A 27026-nucleotide genomic window follows, 5' to 3' on the forward strand; every position below is an offset into this window, starting at 1 on the left:
GCGGCGGCGGCGGACGGTTTGATCTAGGGTTTGGAGGCAATCAGTTTTGTCGGCGAAGAGGCCGGCCTGATACCATGTAAAACGTGCGATCGGGTAGGAGAGAAGCCCTACTTGGATGATTTTCGAGATAGGGGTTATGTTCTATTTATATGAGGACACAAGGTCGGTTTACAGAGTTTGTTACAAACTACATTGTCTAACAATTTACACTGCGTTCCCACATCAGTAAAACGACACTTGTTGAAATCACAACGTGACACTTGTCACAAAAAGAGCGCCCTAAAAGATACCTTTAAGAGGTCGTTTGGAAGCCAGGCTTTCATTTCGTTTGTAGCATTTAAAAATGAATACATGTATTCATTTCATTTACATTGTAATTTCAGAAATATACACTTGTTTGGTTGCCACAGGAATTGCAAATGACAGCAGAATTCAATATTGAATGTGTAGAGGCTTCCATAGAGAATTGCAAATGACAGGTTTCAGCTTGGAATCATGTTTACCCATGAAGTCATTTTGCTAGAATTCCTAAATGAAATGACAGCACAATTCTGTGGCAACAAAACAGCCCACCTATGGAATTCCAAAATGAATTCCAGGATTCCAGGCCCAAATGATGGATACCAAACGACCTCTAAGAGAAAGTGTTTTTTTCTGACGATTTGCAGAAGATACCAAATACACTTCACTTCCAAAATGGTGCAATGCACCAGACGCAGACGGCCAAGCCCATCATCCGCCACGTCGCTTGAGTACAGCAAGGTTAATCTTACTTTCCTACCCGGCCCAAGCCCAGTTAGGTAGTTAGAGAGCGCAAAAGACAAAAGAAGACTTCGGATACGCCTCCGTCGTCGCAGCCACGAAAGGCGCAAGACTAGCGGCGGTGTGCAGGACTGCAGCTTCCACTGCTCGCCGCCTGCAGCAGGGTGTTGGGGGTTTAGCTAGGGTTCTTCACCCTCCCGCACCGGCGGCGATGGCCATGGAAGGGGAAGAGCAGATTGGCCTCGTTCTTGCCCGCGCCTCGGACCTCCGCTCCAGGATCTCCGCCTGTGCCGCCGCCGCCGCGCGGTCCCTGCCGCGGCTGGGCGCCGGGGAGGAGGAAGACGGCGGGCAAGAATACGACGAGGAGGAGGAGGGGGTGGGGGTGGAGAGCCTGGTCGGCATCAACGACGCGCTCGAGTCGCTCGAGCAGCAGCTCGCATCCCTGCAGGTCCGGTTGTCATTCCGTAAAAAAGGGGTTTTTATTGTTGCTCTGCTAGCCTCGCAGCCTGCTTTTGTGGCTATGGTAAAAATTTAACAGTTCTCGTTTTGTACGACGGGCTGGCGTTGCTATGATCATATAGTAGTTAGGACATTCTTTTCCTAGTGCTGTGTCATTCGTGAGGAACGCAATCTAGGCTTGTTAATATGAGATGCTAGAGAGAGGGGGAAATAGTAGCGTTGCTTAGATGTTAATTTCCTGGTGGCTCACTAACTCCAGCCTAGTAGTAGTGTCTTTGCTTCCTTCAGGATTAAGGATGCTGGATTGCTGGTTAAGGTACAATTATTTTTTCTCTTGCGATCGAAAATCAGTAGATATTGCTGAGCCAAGAGAAAATAAGAACATGAACTGTGTATAATATGGGGTTTACTGAGAGAAATGATTTGTTCCTTTGCTTACCATATGGGAAGTATCAGTGTTCAACCCATTGCGGTTTTGCACAAGCTAGCATTATCTCTTGCTTTTTTGTGGTGGGAAAGCTGACATTCGTTCATATGGGATTTTCTGATTTCAAGAGATAAAGGTCGTTTGCTAAGAGACATAATCAGCTGTTAAGATGGAAATTTGTACTCCATAGTTAATACCTCCGATCGAAATTACTTTTTGTGGATTCAATGAACCTAGACAGATCTAGGCAACATTTTGCCTGAATCTGTGGCTAGTAATTTCCTTGTGGCTCACTAACTCCAGCCTAGTAGTGTCTTTGCTTCCTTCAGGATTAAGGATGCTGGATTGCTGGTTAAGGTACAATTATTTTTTCTCTTGCGATCGAAACTCGGTAGATATTGCTGAGCCAAGAGAAAAATAAGAACATGAACTGTGTATAATACGGGGTTTACAGAGAGAAATGATTTGTTCCTTTGCTTACCATGTGGGAAGTATCAGTGTTCAACCCATTGCGGTTTTGCACAAGCTAGCATTATCTCTTGCTTTTTTGTGGTGGGAAAGCTGACATTCGTTCATATGGGATTTTCTGATTTCAAGAGAGAAATGTTGTTTGCTAAGAGACATAATCAGCTCTTAAGATGAAAATTTGTACTCCATAGTTAATACCTCCGTTCCAAATTACTTGTCACGGATTCAATGAACCTAGACATATTTTAGGCAACATTTTGCCTAAATCTGCGACTAGTAATTTGAATAGGAGGGAGTACTAAACTGTGAAATTCTGATGAGTTTTTGCCTGTATTGCTGGTAGACCCCCCTATCAGTTGCTTGCTTTTTGCACAAATCACTTACTTTAAGAATATGATATGTGTGGCATAAACACATTTAAGCACGACACGCCAAAGCGTATCGAACCTGTGAAGTACCTTAACTTTACTACTGCTATGTGTGAGACAGTGTCTTATTTTTACTGGTTGATAGGTACTTCAAGAAGTGAGTTTTGCCTATTATTGGATATCACTAACTGTTGCAGGAATATGGTATTTGCCTTGATAGTGTTCTGTGCACAAAGTTTATGCTGTTGTTGCATGCTTCTGTTTTGGAAAATAAGTATGTTAACACATTAATGCTACTGTCAGGACCTCCAACACCAACAGAGGTATGAGCGAGAAGCCATCCTGGGCCAGATTGATCGCAGTCGAACATCTCTCCTTAACAAGCTCAGAGAATACAAGGGAGAGGACTGTGAGGTAATCCATGAGGCAGCTGCTTTTGCTGGCGAAAAAATTGAAAATGATGACGGTCTGATCCTACCTCCTTACTCGAGCCATGTCACCAACTCCTTTGTGCTTGATGATCTCTATCCTACAAACTATGTGTCCAAGTCCAAGTGTTTGCACAACGGACTGGGTGCTAATGCCATGACTGAAGATGGTACAAGGACAAACGGCCTGCAAAACAGAAGTGCTAGCACGTCGAGCCGCAATTCACAGGGAGGAATCAGATCTTTCATCGGATGGATGGCAAAAACAGCGGTCATGGTTGTGGGCGCTGTATCAATCATGAAGGCTACTGGCTACGAGCCCACGATAAGGAGCAGCATAAAACTTGACATTGCGGGGCTGTTTGGCAAAGAGTTGACTGGTGCAAAAGAGCAGGTTCCTACTATCCAGTGCCCTCCTGGGAAGGTAATGCTGGTCGAAGATGGCAGGGCGCACTGCGTTGTGAAGGAAAGGGTCGAGATCCCCTTTGGCACCAGCCTCGCGGCCCCAGATGCAAGCTATGGCTTAGGTTGAATCTGGCAGTGGCTCGTGTGAATATTAGGATCGAGCTAACTAGTCCTTGGATATTTATAATAATCCTTGTTTAGCCTTGAACATCGCGTGTCCAAACGTTGGGGCTTGTGTATCATCAGCTGTTAAAATCACTCCTTGTTAGTTCTCATCATGGCTAAGCCCATGAGTATGTATGTGCCGAATTAATGTCACTATATCAGTGATTTCATTCACATGTTGGCGGTCACCTCCTGTGAGGCCTAGCTTTCTACTGTGTTCATGCTCTCTTAATTCTGTAGCTCAGTCTGTTACTAGTGATTCCCTAAATGTCTCACATTGGCACCTGAATGGGCAAGTTTCTGATTTAGAACAGAGAGGGGCTGCTGGTATGCAGGCTTCAGCTGTGCAGCATGAATCTGAACCCAGTGCATTTCTGGTCCGTTACTTTGATGTTTGGAGGAATTATTTGTGCTGTATTTTCTTGTTTGTACTGTAATTGGTTGTCTTGTAGTAGAACATCTACTAGATGTTACCCTCGAGCCTCCCCTCCGCCAGCGTCCCGCCGCGTCGGTGGCGAAGCCTGCCCTTGATTCTTCTTCAAAGGAGGCAGATCCCCAGCAACTCCAGGACGCGCGAGCGGAGATCTTCCTAGCGGTGGCGCTGCTTCGGCCATGTGGCGTCTGTTGTTGCAGCCCGAGGCTGCAACTCTCTCTTCTCACGCTCTCTCTCTCACGACCAAGAACTGGAGGTGGAAGGAGACAACGACCGGAGTGGAGACGCAAGTATTTTCAGTGGCCAGCGCCGGAGCGCCGCCACGGGCGCACCAACGCCCTAGTCTCTTTCTCTTTAAACTCACGGTACTTACACAGATTACACGCATGGCCTTATATAGGCAGCCGCACACACTACGGAGAGCTAATTACGTTCTGGGTACAACAACTTGCACCTCATGTGCAGATTAGTACAATAAGTTGCGAAATGGGGAACCGCAGTACAACAACTTGATTTTCGGAATCAAAAAAGTCAAAACCTATCGGAAACTGCCGCGTGTGATGCCACGATGGCGCTGGGCGAGCTGCTCTTCCTCACGATTCTTACAGAAACCTCTCTGCTTGTTTTAAACATTACGTTGGGGTCCTTGCTTTGTTTAGTCAACAGATTCTGAGAGAGCGACGGGGACGGCTGACCCCAATCATAACTAGACCACGGCGACGGCGTGTGCGACGACGGCGAGCTAGGCGGTCGGCGACGGCGGAGAGGGTAGCGGATACGGTTTCAACGGTGAGGGTAGCAGATACGACGTCGGAGGCGAGGAAGCAGTTGCGTGATGGCGTTGGTGGCGACCACGTTTAGGTCTGAATCTGAAGCCGGCGCTTGCATCGTCGGCGGTGGCGGAATGAGCGACGACGAGGAGTGGAGGGTAACTGTTGAGCTGTACTGGTCTAAGGCGACATCGACGACAAGAGATGCTACTGGAATACCGGTGAGCTTACATTGACCTCTGTCTGTGTAACTGAACTTTGGAATGCAATTGAACACTGCCAGGATTCTTATGATTTTTTTCTATTGTTCAGGTAAAGTTGAAGCTTCCAGTGGTTGACGAATTGCAGTACCAGTACCAGAGCAACCCTTGTTACCAAACTGACTCAAGTGTAGATGCAGTTGCAGGTTCAGTAGGAGGATTGTTAGCAAGCAAACTGACTGAAGTGGAGATGGAATTGCAGATTCTGAAGGAAGCAGGCCAGAAGAAGAAACTACAGAGATTTAGAAGAAGAAAATGTGAAGCTTGTTAGCAAACTGACTGAAGTGGAGATGGATTTGCAGGTTCTGAAGGAAGCTAAGAAGAAAATGAAGAATTTTCAGAGGGATTAGATGAGAAGTAGAGACATGGGAGAGATGATTATTCTTGTTTTAGTAGCGGCAGTTGTACTGTTGTATGTAGTTACTGCCTTGCTTGTTAGGGGGTTTGTGTGAAATAAATGGGCTTGTAGTGTTCCATGCAGTAGCAACAGTTCACTGTCATTGTAATGTACCTGTTGATGAATAGAATGGCTCATTCGTGTTGAATAAAATGCCATGCTACAGGGCTTTGTTGTTTAAAATTGGTGATCTGCATTGATGTATGAGCTTCTTTTAGAGAGAGCTGATTTTTTTCTGCCCTTGGTGACAATAGCACATTATAATGAGATTCACTGTAACACCTCCCATGTCTCCTCCAGAACATGAGCCTCATAAATTATATGTGATGGCTAAGCTATAAGCTATGAGCCTGAGACATTATATCACCTCCAGAACTGTCTCATAAATCATTATCATGGTTCTATTATAACCTGCTAAGCTATGAGCGGCACAAACTGCAGCTCTAGCAGTATGCACAAGCCTGCTTATAGATTCATCCTTTTCTTCTCCATTTATGAACAATAGGAAATGGACTTCAGCATAATAAAAGGCAATACGATTTGCAGTGACAATTAATATGGGACACGCATGATAACATTGTTTCTCTGGAATATCAATATCTCAAGTATCTAAAGTAACACAGTGCCATTTAAATATCATCTGAACTGACTCATTGAACTAACAAAATGATCATGAATTGACTGCTATTTAAACATCATCACCATGTGGTGCATTCTGGCTAACTGAAAACTCATGCACGTTCAGGTCAGGGACCAATTCAGCATTGAGGTCTGGCAATGATGTTGGTCTTGGCTGCTGTTCATCATCACCAAACAGCATGTAGTATGCACTTCCTTGACCTGTGTTGTACCCTCTTCTACTTGTGCTTGCTGGTTCTTGGACATCACTTGTAGTAGCTTGACCAGCAGTCTTCTTTTTCCCTCTTCCTCTGCCTCTGCCTCTGCCAGCCTCTCCTTCTGGTTCTTTCCTTTTTGCTGGTTCTCTTGTTGCACAACTTCTTCCTCTGGCTCTGCCCCTCAAGTTGCCTCTAGTTGAAGCCGTGGTCACCCTCACACATGCTGCTGGAGTCCTGTCCCTCTCAGCTGCAACAAACGCATTTTCTGGCAAAGGGCCAAGCACTCTGGACATTGGCACATTCTCTCTTGCCTGGAAAAATGAAGGAATATTAGAAGGCATAGTTGTATACAAATAATGTGAGGATTATAGTGCAGTCAATATTACCTCCTCTCCCAATCTATAAACCATGCTTTCCACTTGGTGTGTAGGATCCCTAGTAGGGTTTGGAGTGTGAGGGAATATGTGCTGCATTAATGAAACGATTGAGCTTCAGTACAAAATTTCAGGAACACTAAATGCAGAAATTGTGGGAACACAATACATTTTATTGATTTACCTCTAGAATCTCTGGAATGTCAATATCTCCATCATCACCATGAATCTCTAATTGTTCCTGGAGCTGCCTTTCAACAAATTTGGCATGTCCTTTTTTGTTATGATTTGGCTTTCCACATATAGAACAGTGCATAGTCACACCAGCTTTTGTTAAAATTGTCACACCTTTCTTGACTTTCTCCTCGGGTGCCTTTTTCCTGTTTTTCTTGGGTCTGCCCATAACCTTTGTGAACAGTGGTGGATGAATTTTCACTCCATTCATTTTTTCCCAGAAAACTCTGCCTCTAAGTGGAGCCAAATTGTAGGCATATGCTTTATTGTAGGTGTCAACTGTATAGCAACTGTGCACTAAGTTTTCAGGATTAATCTTGTCATTTCTGCAACATGCTATCACATGGTGACATGGAATTCCAGTTAACTGCCATCTCTTGCAGTCACATGTCCTTGTTTTCATGTCAACACTGAAAGTTTTTTCATGTTCATGTGTACTGACCAAGTACAAGTAGTTACCTGCAGGTTTGACATCACACCCTTTGCTCCACTCAGTGAACTTTTCAAGTTTCTTCTTTATTTTTGGACATATTCTTCCAGTCCATTTTTTGGAATCCTTCTGCTTCCCAACAATCCTTTGCAGAATCTTGTAGAAAATTGATTCTAGCATGGATAAGAAAGGCAATTCTCTAGCTTCTACAATATAACTGCAAATGTGCAAAAACAAATAGCGAGTTAATTATTAAAACTATGAGAGGCAACACATGAACCAAAACAAATAACCTCAAATTATTTAGTACCTGTTAAACACCTCTGAATGATTGTTGAGAAGCATGTCACATTTGGAGAAATCTTTAAAAAAAGCCTTTATCCATGTATTGGGAACAAGTTGCTCCACCCATTCATGTGCAGAGGGACTGTCAGCCAACAACTTGTCCATATGTTTCTGCCATTTGGGAATACTTGTTGACCTGGCAATGGCCCATAAATCATTTTTCAAAGTTTCTCCTCTATGACCAGCCTTCTGAAAGTTTTGAAGCAGATGCCTAACACAAAATCTGTGTTATGAGTCTGGCCATATCTTCTGAACTGCATTTATTAGCCCCTGTAGCAGCAAGACTTTCACATTTAATTTTCCTATTGCCAACAAATTTAGGAAACAAAGCAATACCAAGATATTAAATATATATTTGCACAATTACCTTCTGCTTATCACTCATAACAGTCCATGGTGATGTGTTGGTTATGTTTAAATCTTCCTTCAAATTGGTGAGAAACCATTCCCAGCTGCTTGTACATTCCACTTCTGCCAATCCAAATGCAATGGGGAAAATACAATCATTTGGGTCAATCCCAATAGCCGTCAGAAGCACACCTTTGTACCTTGTTTTGATGTGGCAACCATCAATGCAGATAAGTGGCCTACACCCTGCTAGGAATCCTCTCTTACATGCATCGTAGCTCCAATATACTGTGGCCAAATGTTGCTTATGCTCTGCAGTACCAGGATCGCCCACAGAGTTTGTAGTGACAAAGAATTTTGATCCAGGATTACTCCTTCGAAGCTCTTGCCCATAATCTAGTAGCTGACAAAATTGTTCCTCCTCGTCACCATGAATTTCTGTAAGAGCAGATTTCCTTGCCCTGCTCAACTTCCATCTATCTGGACACATGTTATATTCTCTTGTCACTTTTGCAGCAAAACTTGCAAGTCCAAGCTTCTGGTTGTCCCTAAATTCAGTCATGAATTTTTCCTTTAGGAAATTTGCAGTTAGTGCTCTCATCTCCCACACACTCTCACAGTCATGCTTGCCTACATAAGCTGTCACACCAAATCCACCCTCCCACCTGGTGTCTTTTGCAATTTTTATCATCCATGGGCATCCTTCATCACAAACGGCTTCTAGTCTACTTCTATTGTTCTTTATCTTTCTTATTTTCTTTCTTGCTCTAATTGTGTATGCTAGTAGTGCCTTCCTTGCTTCCTCAATAGAACTGAAGACAAGACCAACCTTGAACACGGGATTCTCCATGTCAAGTATGGGATCAAATGTTCTGAACTTCTTCTTCAGTAGCTCCCTTTCTTCATTTAGTAGATGTAGATCATGATCCTCAAGTGCGGCTTCATCCTCCATTTCAGCAACCACTTCTTGCTCATTATTATCGTTTACATCTTTGTCTATGTTATCGACAAATAGATCATCATCCCCTGACTCTGCATTGCAATCACTATCATACAATTTGAACTCAGTATCACTGTCATCATCCTCCTCCTCTGACTGCATAATCTCTGTCTCATGGTCCTCCAACGCATGATCTCCTTCCTCTGCTTGCCTTTTATCTGAGACAACCACACCTGAAGTTGATGCTTCAAATTCTCCATTTTCAGTAGGTTTGGGCATTGCTGCCTCTGGATTGATCACAGATGGCATAGTCGTCACCCTTCTGTTCCTAAGAATGGCATCAATTCTCAAAGTCTTCAGAAAATTTGTATGATCTATGAACAGAACAACACACTTCTCTGTATTGATGACATTGAGCATAGAAGCACAGTCTTCATCTGTCTCCAAAGGAAGTAGCCCATCACATATTTCCTTCTCCGGCAAACACCAATACACATGCAATTTTCCATCCCTCTCACAGCCAACCATATTCAAGATTTCATCCACCACATTCATGGACCAATTTTCAGATGAGCAAAAGTCAATGAAATCCAATGTTGCGCTCACATAAGATAAATTGGCACCTAACCCATAGAAAAAACCATTGTGGTTAACTTCAGCAGTGAACAATCTCGAAATAGCACCTGCATCCAAATTTGTTTACAGTAAGAATATCTCAAACATATATTGTAAATATGAATTTCATTGGCTGAATAACTAACACATGAGGTCCCAGTAAGTGTTGAATGAGCAGATGAGCACTTAGTAGCAGAGTGTGTAAGTGGAAATTTCAACTTGTAAATACATATGCAAACTAAACCTACACCCACGTTGATGCTACAGCGTACATGTCTAGCTACATCAACAATCTCTGAACTAACTAAGCCTGAAACAGACGTATCTGAACTTGATCGTGCAGGCCGGCCGGCAGCCTGTAGCACACATTCTCTGAACGTCTGAAACTGCTACAGCTCGTACATGTCTAGCTACAGCGTACATGTCTCTGAACTTCATATCTGTCCGCGTCGGCGGCGGAACACCCGACGGCAACGCCACCGAAACACACCCAATTTGGACATCAAACATCACGAAAACACTCACCTATTGCTACAAACGTGAAAAAATGACACCCTTTTGCTTGCTAATGCCACAAAATCGAGGACAACGCCGCCGATCAAAGTGCGACTACCACGGCCGAAACATTACAGGAAAAATGTGCTGGGCGGAAGGCTCCTGGCGACGAGTGACTTACCGTATTCCGGCGGGTCCTCGTTCCACGCGCGGAAGTGCAGGTCCGGCGGCGGCATGTCGTTGGAATCTTCGCCGCTGACGACGCCCGAGCCCAACCGTGGCCGCCGGCTTCGTGAACGAGAAGAAAGGGAAACTGAATCCCAATCACGATAGTTTCGCTCAGTTATGCCAAAAAGGTAAGGACCTAAACAGAATATATGTAAAAGCGCGGTTGGTTTCCGTAAATTGCCCATGGACCATAGACGTGGGAGGACAAAAAAGGGAAACAAATAATCTCAGGGATCTGCTTGCAAGACCGCAGTTCGGGAGCAAAACTCCACCGTGGCACAGTTTTCGGTCAATTAAACTTAATTGATTCCGAAAATCAAGTTCTTGCACTCCGGTTTCACGTTTCGCAACTTAGTGTACTAATCTGCACATGAGGTGCAAGTTGTTGTACCCAGAACGTAATTAGCTCCACTACGGAGCACCAAACTCACGCCACTATGCACGCACGCACTAATGCCACTAACAGCACTAACTGCTCTGACCACTTCCTACGCATGCACTAACACACGCCACAGCCGGCCACTACCTACATGCACGCCCAGCCTAACTGACACAATCAGCGTAACACGCCACAGCTTGCATGCAGCTAACTAACAGGTCAAGATTAGTGCTAACATTCTCCCTCCTAATCTTGAACTCGTGATCATGGGACAGCGCCTCATGCCGTCGCTTCTCTTCCCAGCGCACTGACGGCTTTCTTGATTCACTCGAGCTCCAACTCGATGCCATGATGGAGTACACAGGGAGGGGTCTTAAAGCCGCTCTAGCGCGCACTCACGACGCCACGGCCGCGCACTGGACGCGCACTGACGCAGTCCACGCACCCACTCCGCCATGATCCGCATGCCCCAGCTCGCGCACGTGACGCGCTCCAACGCTATCAACGCGGCCGGCCTGCTGACGGACCAAGTCTTCTCCTTCCTCGGCTCCACACGCCTCCCGCTCACGCCCATGCCGCGCACTGACGCAGGCAACGTGGCCAGCCCGGCGCCCAGGACGCGGTCTTCTTCCTCGGCGACAAATGCCGAGCTCCTCCGCCGGCCACACACGCCGGACGTTTCGGCCACGGCCGTCGCATGGCGCCGCTACGGCCTCCGTGGCCGCGCAGCTCCTCCACGCTGCCGCCATGCCGCGCCACCGCGGCGTCTGCGCCACCACGCAGGTCCACCGCGGTCGCCGCGCTCGCCGCACATACGGCGTCCCCTCGCCGCCTCCGCGTCCGCCGTGCTCGCCGCGGACTGACCGCGCGCCACGGCCGCGCCTCGACAAGGCTCTGATACCAAATGTTGGTGCAGCACCTCGGCTGCACCTCTCTCGTCTACACCTCGCACTCGCACTAACAAGCTGTGGAGGTGGAAGACGATGACCGGAGTGGAGAGACAGAAGTATTTTACCGGCCGGCGCACGGAGCGCCGCCGCGGGCGCACGCCCGAGTTTCTTTACTCCTTAAACTCGCGATACTTACACAGATTACACGCATGGCCTTATATAGGCAGCCGCACACACTACGGAGCACCAAACTCAGGCCACTATGCACGCACGCACTAACCACCAGGCCACTAACAGCACTAACTGCTCTGACCACTTCCTACGCATGCACTAACACACGCCACAGCCGGCCACTACCTACATGCACGCCCAGCCTAACTGACACAATCAGCGTAACACGCCACAGCTTGCATGCAGCTAACTAACAGGTCAAGATTAGTGCTAACAGCGTCTCGTGGCGCAACGTCTGGCCTCGCTTGTGGTTTCCATATGCGTGCTCAGCTGTCGACTGGCGAGAGCCGGGTTCCGTTATTTTTGTTGGAGCCAACGATGACAGCCCCAGTGGGCGTTGTGACCTTATTGGAGGTGTTAGTCGCTGCAAAGCTCCTGCCTCTCGCCTATATGTTTCAGGGAACCCTAGATCTGGGTTGCTAAATCGGGTACTTTTTGTGGCATCGTTTTGGAACACGTGTTGACTGGAGGGTTGTGGTGGCGGCGAAGCGGTGTTCATCTACCACGCTGATGACATCGGGTCTCGGTGCGAGCACATGTTGATAGATCTTCACAGGGCGGTGGCACTGTCTGGCGCCCTTGCGGCATTAACATGGGCATGGCAAGGTCAATGCCTTGATCCATGGGTCGGTGGAAGATGGTAGCGGTGACTTATGAAGCGTGTTCAACATTGCATTTTTCCGAGAATACACCTGGAAGGTGTATCGATCATATAGAAGAAAGGTCAAAACGGCCGGAACAACACCACAAAGGCAACAACTCCACTCCACGATACAACGCTATTCCACAATAAAATGCTACACCATGATACAACGCTAAGCGGCAAACTACGCACCCTCTACAAACTCAATGATAAATGACTCGGCTTGCCCAACTCCACCACGAGTGGTGAGAAGAGGAGCACATGGCTTCAGGACCACGTCACGAACCAAGCAAGACACACCATGGCATGACCTCGACTCCAAGGCGACCGGACCAACGTACCACCCCTCATGAGCCTAGAGAGTCGGCGAGGAAGAGGCAGGGTCTGAATGGACTCGGGGAAGACGCCAAAGAGGAAGTGTCGCCATGCCGTACATTGCGGCCCTGAAGCACAAGCTCGGGGCAGCAGCCAACACCGGTAGCGCGTCAATGCTCGCAGACTCCAAAGGTCGGCCCCTTCCCTGATGACATAGACGACGTATTCAAGAAGATGATGACACCGTGGTGCCGCCGCCGCCCGGTCTGGCCGCCGGACTTAGGGTTTCCCCCAACATCTGATGGGAGGGGGCATAGTGAAGGCCATGAACACGCCTTCAAGCAGGAAATGACGCCCGTAGGCGTTGCCGTGCTCAGCTTGGCGTCTGCCAACCCGGACTTTCGCCCCGGCCGAACACCATGCCTAGAGCACTGCCTGAAGATGGGCTGGAGATGGAGGGCGAGGATGAATGCCACTGGTTTGAGCCACCACCACCAAGAGGAGAGGAACACACCGTCGTAGGAAAAGGGCACCGACCACCACCAGCACCACCATGGCCACCGAAGCCTAAACCGATGCTGCCCGCACCACCTCGGTACTAGCTAGCTGCGGCGGCCAAGAGCTACCGGCGCCACCACCGCGCATGCGTGCAACCGCGGCCAGAAACGCCAGCCCACCCAAGCTCATCTAGGCCCAAGCCGGACTGGAGCTTGTTGTTGCGCCTGCAGGAGCGCCTCCGTCGCGAGGTGGCCAAGCCAGGGCGTTGTCGTCGAACGAGCTCACCATCGGGAGCCTGCAGCACCTTGCCACCACCGTTCCATGCGCCGTCGCTGCCGAAGCCTAAAGCCATCGTGTCCGCGTGGAGAAGTCTCTGCCGCCACCGTCGCCGCTCGTTCTTTCCCCGGCGGGAGCTGTGGCAGCGTCTGGAAGGGGGGAGTCCTGCGGCGCGTTGCGGGATCGGGGGCCGGGTAGGGTTCGTAGCTGGTAACGTTGCATGTTGAGAGTCTGTTGATCCTGATTGTTATCCCAACTCGTCGTTGGGGGGTTTGGTGAGGCTTTCGATTTTAACATGGTATTGGTAGGTGTGAGGTTAGGATGCACGGACCATACATGGCCACCCCCTTCATCAAGTTTGTAGGTGCTGAGACAACTGTCGGTGGTTTTAGGTTTAGTATCCAGTGTGCATCATTTTTGGTGCAAAAGCCCGAATCTTACCTCGGTTTCAAAGAAAAAGTAGAGGTTAACATTAATGGGTGTGAACAAATATATGGTTAATTTCAACTAGTAATGGCAATATGTGGGATGTGGCGGTGACGTATATCTCTCGGAAGGTGAGCTGAAGGCGAATGTAGACGCAGCCTGGGATTCACCGAGGAGAAGAGCTAGCATGTTTTGGTCCGTGATCACCAAGGTAAACCAGTTTTAACGGATTGGAGGTTTATTCCCGGGTTTGCAAGTGCAGAAGATGCTGAAGCACTAGCATGTTTGGAGGGTTTAAAACATTTGATTGCTGCTAATGGTCGGTCATCTGTCCTTGAGTCTGACTGTTTGTGGGCTGTTTAAGTTTTTACATGCGATGATATGGACAATTCCAATAGCTGGTGCATTTATAGCGAGAGCGCAGAGAGCTACTGGAAGTGTTTTCTAGTATTAGAATCTCCAAAGTGGATCGGGTCAGTAATTCTGTAGCTCATAGTCTAGCACAATTAGGCAAGAGTGGTATTTCGGGTTGCATCCTTGGCTCTGGTCCGACATGTGTGTTGGAGGATGTCCAGCAGGATTGTAATTTGGCTATGCAAGCATCAAGTTTTCGACGCACTCTTTTCATTATCAGGGTACCTAAGGGGACTAGAGGATTTTTAATGAGCGGCTTGCTTGCTTAATATATTATGCTTTTTGTTTCAAAAAAAATGCAACTTATTGCGCCCTCTTCCTATTATTAGATACCGCACTTCTAATCTTTTGAAAAATTAGATAAATCATGAACATTAGTTATGTTATACCGTTGTTTCTAGGTGAGTTGACCAAAAGATCGATGGCCTGAAATTGCATACACTTGGGAAATAAGAAAAAGATAGCGGCGTCGAATGTAGACCCTTGCACGGCAAATAAAGTGAGCGGCAGCGGCTAGCCGGCAGCCCGGCGCAAGGTGTGTTGATCACATCCTAAAAAAACTATAGCGTGTAGGGTGATGTGGACGGCGATGTGGCGACGCTGCCCAGGTTTTGATCGAGCCGACAGATGCGGGCATTGCCAACTTAAAGCTGATTCTCGTTAGCTTTGAATTGATGTCCGGTCTAAAGATTAATCTCTCCAAAAGTGAGGTTGTGGTCGTGGGGTCCACGGCTGTGGAGCAGGAGAGGGTGGCTCTCCTCCTGAACTGCAGACTAGGGAAGTTCCCCATTATGTATCTTGGTCTTCCGGTGAGTGACAAGACCTTGAGGGCCTCGGATTGGGAGTTTCTGACGACCAAAGTTGGTAGGAGGGTTGATCCTTGGCAGGGGACCTTCCTGGCTTCAGCTTCACGAATGGAGCTGACAAACTCTTGTCTGTCAAGCCTACCGATGTTTGCCTTGAGCTTGTTTATGCTCTTTGACTCGACGCATGCGGTGTTTGACAAGGTCCGCTCTCGCTTCTTTTGGGAAGGGGTGGGCGACACACGCAAGTACCACATGGTCGACTGGGCTACGGTGTGTCTCCCTAAGACGTTTGGGGGATTGGGAATCCTGAACACCATACATATAAACATTGCCTTGATGTAATGATGTTGAAGTGGATCTGGAAACTTTACCGGAACGTTGAAGGGTTATGGGCAGACCTGATTAGGGCAAAGTATATGGGGGATAATGACCTGTTTTCGCCGCTAGTACCTACCAAGGGATCGCAATTCTGGAACTCCATTCAGAAGATCAAGTGGTACTTTAAGCTGGGGGTGAAACACTCTGTCTGGAATAGGAAACGAACGTTTTTCTGGCTGGACTGGTGGCTGGGTGCCTCCCCTCTTCGTGTAGGGATTCGTAGCATAGAAAAAAATTCCTACCGCAAGAACGAATAAAAAGCCAAGATCTAATCTAGTAGATGGTAGCAACGAGGTGAAGATCAACATACCCTCGAAGATCGCTAAGCGTTAACGAGATGAATCCCGTGGTGGATGTAGTCGATCACTTGCCGTTTTCAAAAGCGCGTAGAAGATCTTGACAGTGCCACAATCTGGCAGCACCTCCGCACTCGGTCACACCTACGGTGTTGATGACGACGTCCTTCTCCTTGTTCTAGCGGGCAGCGGATGTAGTAGAGCCTCATCGGAATCCCGCCAGCACGACGGCGTGGTGACGGTGGTGGTGGAGATCTCCGGCAGCGCTTCGCCGTAAGCACCGCGGGTGAAGAAGGAGGAGGGAGTAGCTAGGGTTTGAGAGAGAGGAGGGGCACTTGGGCGCCGGCCTTGGGTGCCCTTGGTGGTGCGGCTCAAGAGGTAGCCAGCCCTCTCCCTCTCCCTCTCTTTATATAGGTGGAACCCCCAAGGGTTTGCCCAAAATCCGAATAAGAGTCCAACTCAAAACCTTCCATATGGGTGAAACCTAGGGGAAGTGGGACTCCTCCCTTTCCTTCCCCTATGGTTGGCCATGGTGGTGAAGTCCACCATGGACTCCACCTTCCCCTTTGGTTGGCTGGCTAGGGTTGGTGGAGTCCATCCAGGACTCCACCTTCCACGGTGATTTCTTCCGGAAGATTCTAGAACATTCTAGCACCTTCCATAAATGCACCGGATCATTTCCAAACTTGGAAAGTGACTTCCTATATATGAATCTTATTCTCCGGACCATTCCGGAAATTCTCGTGATGTCCTGGATCCCATCCGAGACTACGAACAACATTCGAACTCCATTCCATATTCCATACCTACTTAAAACGACATCAAACCTTAACTGTGTCACCCTACGGTTCGAGAACTACGTGGACATGATCGAGACTCCTCTCCGATCAATAACTAATAGTGGGACCTGTATATCCATAATATCTCCCACATATTCAACGATGACATCGCGATCGAAATAACCATTCACATAAAATAGCAATTCCCTTTGTCTCACGATATTTCACTTATCCGAAGTTTGATCGTCGGTATCTCCATACCTAGTTCAACCTCGTTGCCGATAAGTACTCTTTACTCTTACCGTGATATGATATCCCTTGTGAACCAGTCACATGCTTGAAAGCTAATTAGATATCATTCCACCGGGAGGGCCTAGAGTATATCTATCCATCATTGGGATGGACAAATCCCACTATTGTTACAAGTGCCTCAACCCTATACTTCCCGATCACTTAATGCCACCTTTATAACAACCCATTTACGCAGTAGTGTTTGGTGTCATCAAAGCATCCATCCGGTGTAGGTGATTAACAGACACCCGCAAGGCCACTTATGTAATACAAGTTGCATGTCGAGCGTGGAGCAAGTCTCATGAACGCGGTCATGTAATGTTAGCCCGAGCCGCTTCATCACACTATACCGCAAGATGCAAAATACACATAACAAGAGACAACAAAAGCATCAACGCCCACAAAACCATTGTCTTCTACTCGTGCAACCAATCTATGCATAGACACGGCTCTGATACCACTGTAGGGATTCGTAGTATAGAAAACAAAAAATTTCCTACCGCAAGAACGAATAACAAGCCAAGATCTAGTCTAGTAGGTCGTAGCAACGAGGTGAAGATCAACATACCCTCCAAGATCGCTAAGCGTTAACGAGATAAATCCCGTGGTGGATGTAGTCGATCACTTGGCGCTTTCAAAAGCGCGTAGAAGATCTTGACGGTGCCACAATCGGGCAGCACCTCCGCACTCGGTCAAACGTACAGTGTTGATGACGACGTCCTTCTCCCTGTTCCAGCGGGCAGCGGATGTAGTAGATCCTCCTCGGAATCTCGCCAGAATGACGGCGTGGTGATGGTGGTGGTGGAGATCTTTGGAAGCGCTTCGCCGTAAGCACCGCAGGTGAAGAAGGAGGAGGGAGTAGCTTGGGTTTGGGAGAGAGGAGGCGCACTTGGGCGCCGGCCTTGGGTGCCCTTGGTGGTGCGGCTCAAGAGGTATCCAACCCTCTCCCTCTCCCTCTCTTTATATAGGTGGAACCCCCAAGGGTTTGCCCAAAATCCGAATAAGAGTCCAACTCAAAACCTTCCATATGGGTGAAACCTAGGGGAAGTGGGACTCCTCCCTTTCCTTCCCCTATGGCTGGCCATGGTGGTGGAGTCCACCATGGACTCCACCTTCCCCTTTGTTTGGCTGGCTAGGGTTGGTGGAGTCCATCCGGGACTCCACCTTCCATGGTGATTTCTTCCGGAAGGTGCTAGAACGTTCTAGCACCTTCCATAAATGCACCGGATCATTTCCAAACTTGGAAAGTGATTTCCTATATATGAATCTTATTCTCCGGACCATTCCAGAACTCCTCGTGATGTCCTAGATCCCATCCGAGACTCCGAACAACATTCAAACTCCATTCCATATTCCATATCTACTTAAAACGACATCAAACCTTAAGTGTGTCACCCTACGGTTCGAGAACTATGTGGACATGATTGAGACTCCTCTCCGATCAATAACTAATAGTGGGACCTGTATATCCATAATAGCTCCCACATATTCAACGATGACTTCATGATCAAAAGAACCATTCACATAAAATAACAATTCCCTTTGTCTCGCGATATTTTACTTATCCGAAGTTTGATCGTCGGTATCTTCATTCCTAGTTCAACCTCGTTACCGATAAGTACTATTTACTCGTACCATGATATGATATCCCTTGTGAACCAGTCACATGCTTGCAAGCTAATTAGATATCATTCCACCGAGAGGGCCCAGAGTATATCTATCCATCATTAGGATGGACAAATCCCACTATTGATACAAGTGCCTCAACCCTATACTTCCCGAACACTTAATGTCACCTTTATAACAACCCATTTACGCAGTAGTGTTTGGTGTCATCAAAGCTTCCATCCGGTGTAGGTGATTAACAAGATCTCATGGTCGAAGGATTAAGTTACTATGCATATTAAAACTTGAAGCACAAAGGACTAAATAACTTGATCATATGTTACGCTTACTATGGGTGTATGTCCATCATATCATTCTCCTACTGATATGACCTTGTTATTAATAACATCCAATGTTCATGATCAGAAAACCATGATCATCTATTAATCAACAAGCTAATTTAACAAGAGGCTTACTAGGGACTCTTTTATGTTTACAAAACACACAAGTATTAATGTTTCCGCTTAATACAATTATAGCATGAGATGTAAACATTTATCATGAACACTAAGATATAACAATAAACACTTTTATTATTGCCTCTTAGGCATATCTCCAACACTTCGGGAGCGCTACCCGGTTGTGTTTAGCTGTTGTGACTCACCGTTCATCATAGTAATGGGGTCCAGGGACAGTCCAAGTTGGTGGCTTCGGTTTCGCCGGCCTTTTACTCTAGCTGACACGGTTGAATGGGACAACCATACTCAGAAGCTTAGCTTCTCCCAAGCTAGCATTGATGACAATGTTATTTCTTGGCGCTTGGAGGCTTCGGGCGGCTTGTCGGCCAAATTGTTGTACCTTCGGTTGTCTCAGGGAGCGGCAATTACCCATTTCAAAGAGATCTAGCGTACCAAGGTGCCGCCTAGGATTAAGGTTTACTTATGGCAGCTCATTCCGGGCAAACTGCCGTGCTCGGAGCAGGTTGCCAAACTCAGGGGTCCGTCAGACGGACTATGCTCTCTTTGTGGCGAGCTTGAAGACTGTGACTATATCTTCTTCAAGTGCTCACTTGTGCGTTTCATGTGGGCGGGAGTTAGGGACCTCCTTCATTGTGCGTGGAACCTGGCAGGCTGGGGATTTTCTAACTATCTCTCGCGGCTTGACAGGAGCATGTCGTAGATTTCTTTGGTTTACTTTTGTCGCGCTTTGTTGGGCGTTGTGGAACACTAGGAATAAGCTAACTATGGAAGGTACTCTTATCGAAAAGCCGGCTAACGCGTTGTTTAAAATGATCATCTACATGCAGCAATGGAGGTTGAAGGATAGAGGCCTCGTGGACGCGGCAATGGGAGCCATTCAACGTCTTCATGCAAGTCTCTCAGCGGATGTGCCTTGAACTACCTTAGTTGTATTTTGGACCTTCTGTGTGATTTGTGTGTTTCGACCGCTGTGAGTGTTGTTTTTCTGCTTAGTGGTGATCAGGTTTGATCGGGTACCTGCGGTGTGTGCGAGCTACTTCATGCAAGTCTCTCGGCGGATGTGCCTTGAACTACCTTAGTTGTATTTTGGACCTTCTGTGTGATTTGTGTGTTTCGACCGCTGTGAGTGTTGTTTTTCTGCTTAGTGGTGATCAGGTTTGATCGGGTACCTGCGGTGTGTGCGAGCTATATGTAGTTGTATCAGACTATGTTGAATGCTGCTTGTGTAGCTTTATTAAATTAAAGCTAGGGTAAGGCCTTAAGTTTAAAACGCTGTCCAGGTCCAGCTACAGGCAGGTGCCCGCCGGATAAAATCCCAATAGAAATACGGGTATGGGACAAAATAATACTCATGAATTTGTAAATGAGAAAATATCATACCCACCAGGTAGAGAGGATACGGGTATGAGATCGTAAAACTCATACCCACCTACTCATGTACCCATCTAAATTTGATAAGTAGGCCCAGATAATATTGTAAACTACTTGATTTTCTTCCTAATCATGCCTTCACGTTAACAAAACCTCACACTTTCTGACCTCACAATCACGGGTATGTTAATGAGAATTAGATCCCTATTTAGAATGGCTTCACCTTCTCACATATTTTTTTTAATCATTTTGATGTGTTGTAAGCTCAGATATTTTTACCCATGTGTATCCATTTACCCTGTCGGGTGACGGGTATAGGAAAAATTTATACCGAGTACGGTGATAGGTAAGACTGAAAGCGACAAGTATAGATATGGGATGGCTCTAGCCGTACCCATACCATGCGGGTGCCATCCCTACCCATGCATGTTGACCACGAAACGTTCGTAGCACACTTTTTCCCTATCAGCTAGCTTTCCTAGTAGAGTACGTACGTGCACAGCTACATGAGCGGTAGTACCGTAGTAGCGACCTGCGAGTCCACCTGAGCCGTTGTAGTAGTACGAGTCTACCTAAGTTGGACAGACACGCACCCGTGCGTCTTAAATGTGATCGAGCACGATATAAAGAAAGAAAAAGGAGTACACTATACGTCTAGCTTCGTAACTTTGGTCACTTTCTGCAGTTGCATAGCCACGGTATTCACCAGTGACGCAGACGTGGGGCTGAGCACACAGGTTTCTTTCAGGTTTCTAGCAAGTGCAACCGACGGTCCCAAGACGCGACAAGCAGAAATATAGATGAAAATCAAGACTTGTTATCTAGTAGCTGACTAGCTGTATCATCTTCGATCGTCTTCTTATTTCCGTTTCTGGAGACGAAGAATGGATGCTCCTAGAACGAACAAGACAGATCGATGGTTCATAGCGCTACGTAATGTACTATCATTTTAATCTGAGCTTTTCTAAGTTGAAACATTTTCTTAGATTAGATTGAATATTTTTCAAATTTAAACAGAAAGAAAACACACACAAAAAAGAAACTTACTTTTATTGGGCTACATTGATTGGGCCCATGTAACGGCTACGCTTCAGGGTGCGCCGCGCTCCTCCTGCTAAGAGCATCTCTACCAGAGCCCGAAAAAACACGAACCGAAAACCCGGAGTTCAGTGCACCGAATTTGTGTTTACGGGTTCAGAAAATGGCTGGCGCACAACAGAGCCCGTAACAAAAACTGAAAAAACAGAATTCTGTTTTTCAGTTTTGGTTAATTATGTATTTCAGTTTTGGTTATGGGCTCTGTTCTGCGCCAGCCATTTTACGAACCCGTGAAGGCAGGGTTTTTCATAGAATTCATATGCAATATATACAAAAAATCTATTATAATTAATCAAATAATCATCCAAATTATTACAACACATAAACAATAGCCTGAACCAAATTATTACAAAAGTTTTTTGGAAAATTGAACAAATCAAAAACGTCTCAACCAAATTACAACAACTCTCGAAAAATTAGACAAATGAACAAATGTCTGAACAACAATACATGTGACAAATACATGAATGAAATGGTAAGATCAAAGGCGACGGCCAAGTCGCTGCCAGTGGTGCATCTTCAGATCATAGACAAGCTGGGCATTGGTACTAGCATTCTCAATCTGCCGATGAGTTTCAAGAAAAGATTTAATGCGATCCGGATTGTGTTGGGGTTCCACTCGGGTGCCAATATTGTCATAGAAGCAGGGTAAGCTCAACTCTCTTTCATCCTCGATGATCATGTTGTGAAGAATCACACAACATGTCATGATATTGACAAGGGTTTTCTTGTCCTAAAATTGGGCAGGGCCACGAACAATGGCAAACCTTGCTTGCAAAACAACAAAAGCTCTCTCAATGTCCTTGCGAGCTGCTTCTTGAGCTTTGGCAAATTTAGCTTCAATTCTATCTTGGGGATCCTTGACAGACTTAACGAAAGTTGCCCAATCCGGATAGATGCCATCGGCTAGGTAATATCCCATTGTGTACTCATTGTTCATGATCTTGTAGTTGCAAGTGGGTGCTTCCCCATTTTCTAATTTGGCAAACAAAGGAGACCTTTGCAGCACATTGATGCCATTGAGTGTCCCCGGTAAATCAAAAAAACACTGCCAAATCCACAAATCTTGTGATGCAACGGCCTCAAATACAATGGTTGCATCTTTGCTCTTGCCATGGTACTGTCCATGCCATGTCTTTGGACAATTCTTCCATGTCCAATGCATATAATCAAGACTATCAAGCATGCCCGGCCAACCTCTTTTCTCATTTATCTCCATCAAGCGTTTGGTGTCATCCTCACTGGGAGCTCGGAGATACGTTGGCCCAAACAACTTGATAATCATGCTAGCAAACCTGCGGACCGACTCCGATTTAGTATCTTCACCAATTCGAAGATACTCGTCAGTGTAATCCGCAGGAATGCCATACACAATGATCCTCATGGTAGCATAGATCTTTTGGAACACACTGAAACTCATCACCCCGGTGGCATTCCTACGTTGCTTGAAGTAATTCGAATTGGCTTCGCAGGCCTTGACGATTCGGACGAAAAAGATATGCCACATGTGATACCTCCTACGAAACAGATGGGAGGATATGTAGGTACCTCGGCGAAGTAGTCCTCCATCAGATGCTCGTGGCCGATGAGACGATTCCGCTGGATGTGGTTCCGGCCGACCACGGACCCGCGCCTCCGATTCAGCAGCTTCGTGTGGTCCTCTAGCTCCCTGACGGACAGGAGGAGCATGGTGGCCTCCATCTCGTCGTCCTAGAGCAGCTCATCGAGGTCGGAATTGTCCGAGCTCGATGAATCTGACAGATCGACATCGACGAACTCGTCGCCCGAGCTCATCCTCGATTCGGACGGCGCGGCGGCGGCGGGGGCGGGGGCGGCACCCGGAGTTGGACGAGGAACAACGGGTGGGGTGCGGGGCGACCTGCGCTACCTCCGGTATGCGGGGCTCGGGTGAGTCGGGAGGTGCGGCGGTGGTGGAGTGTGGTGGCAGCGCGGGGAGGGAGAGAGCTAGCGGTTGCGTCAGCCGTCAGCTGAAATTGCAGCGCGCCCTAGATAGGGATCGAGTGTTCAGTTCGCTCCAGCGACCCCTACAAATACAGGCCGTTTTGGGTTTTTGGTCTCGGCCCGAAAAAAGTTTTTCGGTTTTGGCCCTTTTACGGTCACTGATCGGCGCCATTTTTCAGCCCGAACCCGTAAACCGGTGGTTATTTTTCGGTTTTGGTCCGTTTACGGGCTCTGCTAGAGATGCTCCAAAAGTGTCAAATAGGAGAGTAAAGATACAATAGCCTCAGAGAGGCACATGTTAACTCAGATTTAACTCAGATACGTAATCGGATTGGTGTCAACACCAGAAAGAACAAGTTTGTTGCTTGCTAATTTTGCAATTATGCAGAATCCAATAATACTTACTATTAAATTGAACGGAAATAGGAGGTGTTGATATGTCGCCTGATTGAAATTGAAATAGGAGGTGATGGTACGTCGTATTCTTTTTTCCTTTAGCCCCTTATGTTTTGAAGATTTTTTTTGAATTTTCAACGCGGGGCAGGGGGGAAGAGACTAAGAGAGAGAACGAATCCCCACCTGGATATATTTCAAAGTTGCCTATGAGATTCAAATGAATAGAATACACGGGGTTACAAGAGAGGAGAAGAAAAAGGAAAAACACACACCCCAACAAAAACACAAGAATGGGAGAAGGAATTTAAGGCCACCCCGCAACCCCTTGGGGGATTGTAGATCGAAGAGAAGACTCATCGCGACCAAGGCTCAGCGATCACAAGGAAGATCCTGGCGGGCGGAGGTACCCAACGGTAACACTACACCATCGACGTAATCAAAGGGCAACGCGCATCCGAGACCACACTACGCATCGACACCACTGTGTCGAGGGTGTGTCCGAAAGGTCGCGCAAGGCCGAGACAATGCCATGATGCTTGTGTGCCACCGGATGGAGCCGAAGGGCACGGAGAACCCACACCATATGCAAGGGTCACCGTAGTCGAAAGACATAGCACCACCGAGCGCAACCCCAACCCCACTGGGTCCGATATACCCGAAGGGTAGGCCAGCTGAGAACACACACATAGACCACCTGTGCCAAACATACCACACAGCTCCGACAAGAACCCGATACCGGAGCCTAGCAACCGGCAAGAAGAAGCCACCACCACTAGTGCCACGGCTCACCTCACATCGGAGAAGAGACCGCACCCATGGCCACCATCTGCATCACCATGGGGCACATCAGTACAGACAGAAGTGGCGTCTGACAAGGGATTAACTTATCCATGCCTACAGATTGTAGACTAGGGTTTTAGTCGGAAGTAGAGGGCAAGTAGATCTCGAAGGTTTCAGCCGAAAAGTGCTCAACGATATGAAAACTAGGGTTGCAGGAAACAATGAATCGATCCTCTCTTTGTCCCTCGACTCCCCCTTATATAGGAGGCGGAGCCGAGGGATTCATAATACACAAATTACAGAGTCCGGGAGGGTTTCAAACCCGTCCCGTAAAATTACAAGTCTATATTTCCTAATACAACTATAACTTTCCTTAATATAACTTGGGCTTCTAAACTTCATATTCTTCGACTCGTGGGCCTTCGGTAAACCCCGGGTACCATCTTTGGCAGGCCCATTAGCATATATTCGATTGGCGCCGTCTGTGGGGATTAGAGGTGTCAAGGAGCTGATCTCGATGGCACGTTCAAGATCGTCAACTTCATCAACTGCAAGCAACGCGATGGACAGCGGTAAACAGATCGAAACTGGTCTAGTCGATTTTGTTCATCACCCACCCTCCCGTTTGGATGCATATGCGTATCTGGAGGAGCCCATGGAGATGACGTTCGGAAAGTTCCACTTCCGCGTCGAGAAAGAAGGAGCGTATCGTCTCGAAATTCCGATCACGTCGGGATTATCAGCGGTCGATCCCGATTTTTCGGGTTCAACATCGTCAATCGAATCAGGCGACGAGGAGATTTCGTCGCCACGCTTCATCAGCACTATGGCAAGTGCAAAACTCGCCAAGATCTTCAGCGAGATGTCTTTCGAGTCATCTGCGGACTCCGATATAAGCGATGACTCGAGCAACATCGACAGCTTCAACTTCATCGATAGATCCACTATTGTTGGCGAGGTCTTCACCAATCTCTGTGATGGTGTCACCAAACCAGACAAAGTTCAGAATCTAAAATATCATCAGATCTATGCAATTGGAGATCCAAGTCGCCCACAGGAGGAGACATCAGAGAACTTCGACGAGGCGGGAAATCCGTATGTCGATCCTGCAGATCTCACGCGAGGTCTAGGAACAAAATATATCGGACCAGGAACACGAGAGATGGTGCGATTTCCGCAGGTAGTATGGGATCGAGTCGCAAGAGCCATTGATGGTACAGAGCCAATGACCATAACGGCGACACCTGAGGAGTTACAAGCGTATCAATATAGGCTTGCACGTACCAGGCGGGAGCTCGAGAAGCAGAAAATCGAGTTGGATAGGAGGCAGGAAGCAGCTTCTGCGTCAAGCAGGCGAAGAGCTAATTTGAGTCAACAATCTGGCACTTCGGGAGATAGTCACAGAGCAGCTCGAAATAGAGCGAGATCTCGGCTGCAAAATATACCTGAGGCAGATAGGGAGAATCTGGTTCAAAACCTCGACATGTCCTTTATGTCGATAGACACGAGGGGGAACATTATCCCTAAGACACCAGAAGCTGGGTACATGGCGACGCAAGCCTTCATCCTTGCATCCATGCCACCTCCCGGAGATCCAAGAGAAGCATTGTACAATATGGCTATGGCAAGAGTTGGAGCCATGGGAACGACGTTTATAAATTCGCTTCCCGAAGGATCAGCAAGGCAAAATAGTCCACGACCTACTGCAGCAGCACCAGGTCCCGAGAGAACAAGTGGGGCAAGAGATACATCAACTCAAGCACGGGTAGACAGAGCATGACCAAATAGAAGGGAACATCGGCATTCCCCAGAAGTAGACGACGAGGATATGTCTGGGCTACCGTGCTTTACAAGGAGGGTCCGGAAAATTCGAGTTCCTTCAGGGTTTAAATTACCCGATAATTTCAAAAAATTCGATGGCTTGCAAGATCCCGAGGATTTGCTAGTTGATTATCTCAAGACGGTGAAGCTGATAGGCAGAACTAGAGCAACAGCCATGCAGAGTATTCAAGTACACCTGAGTGGAGCCGCATGATCTTGGATAAAAAAGCTTCCTCCGGGTTCCATCGATAGCTGGGATAGTTTTGAGGATGTGTTCGTCAAGAATTTCCGATCCACCTGAAAAAAACCTGCATCACTAGAAGAGTTGAGATCGTGTCGACAAAAGCATGATGAATCAATGAGAAAGTACATCCAGAGGTGGAACATCATTAAAAACTCGGCAGAGAACATATTTGACAAGAGAGCAATAGATGCGTTCGTGGCAGGAATTCGACGAGGAGATTTTGTCTAAGACTTGGGGAGAACCAACCCAAGTACAGTATCAGCATTGATGGAGATAGCAAACAGGTGGACAGATGTAGAAGATGTTGTTCACAATAAGCGACACAGGTCACCAGAGGAGGACCGCAGTCGAAATTTTCAAAATAGACGACGATTTCCTCGGCAGTTCTCGAGTTATGATGCTCCTGGCCAAATATCGGCTGGTTTTCGAGGAAGCACTGGAGGAAACAATAGAGATGAATA

At 47.2% G+C, this 27026-nt stretch overlaps 1 protein-coding gene across 1 annotated transcript; it reads left to right on the forward strand.

Moving 5' to 3' along the window:
- The first annotated feature begins 849 nt into the window (after positions 1–849).
- LOC127334018 (plastid division protein PDV2) lies at positions 850–3656 on the forward strand. Its single transcript, XM_051360451.2, has 2 exons — positions 850–1210; positions 2788–3656. Exons 1-2 carry the CDS (start codon positions 974–976, stop codon positions 3442–3444), a joined length of 894 nt encoding a protein of 297 aa, XP_051216411.1. The 5' UTR covers positions 850–973; the 3' UTR covers positions 3445–3656.
- The last annotated feature ends 23370 nt before the right edge of the window (positions 3657–27026 follow it).

Source organism: Lolium perenne, chromosome 2 (assembly GCF_019359855.2).
Source record: "Lolium perenne isolate Kyuss_39 chromosome 2, Kyuss_2.0, whole genome shotgun sequence".
Lineage (NCBI taxonomy): Eukaryota > Viridiplantae > Streptophyta > Magnoliopsida > Poales > Poaceae > Lolium > Lolium perenne.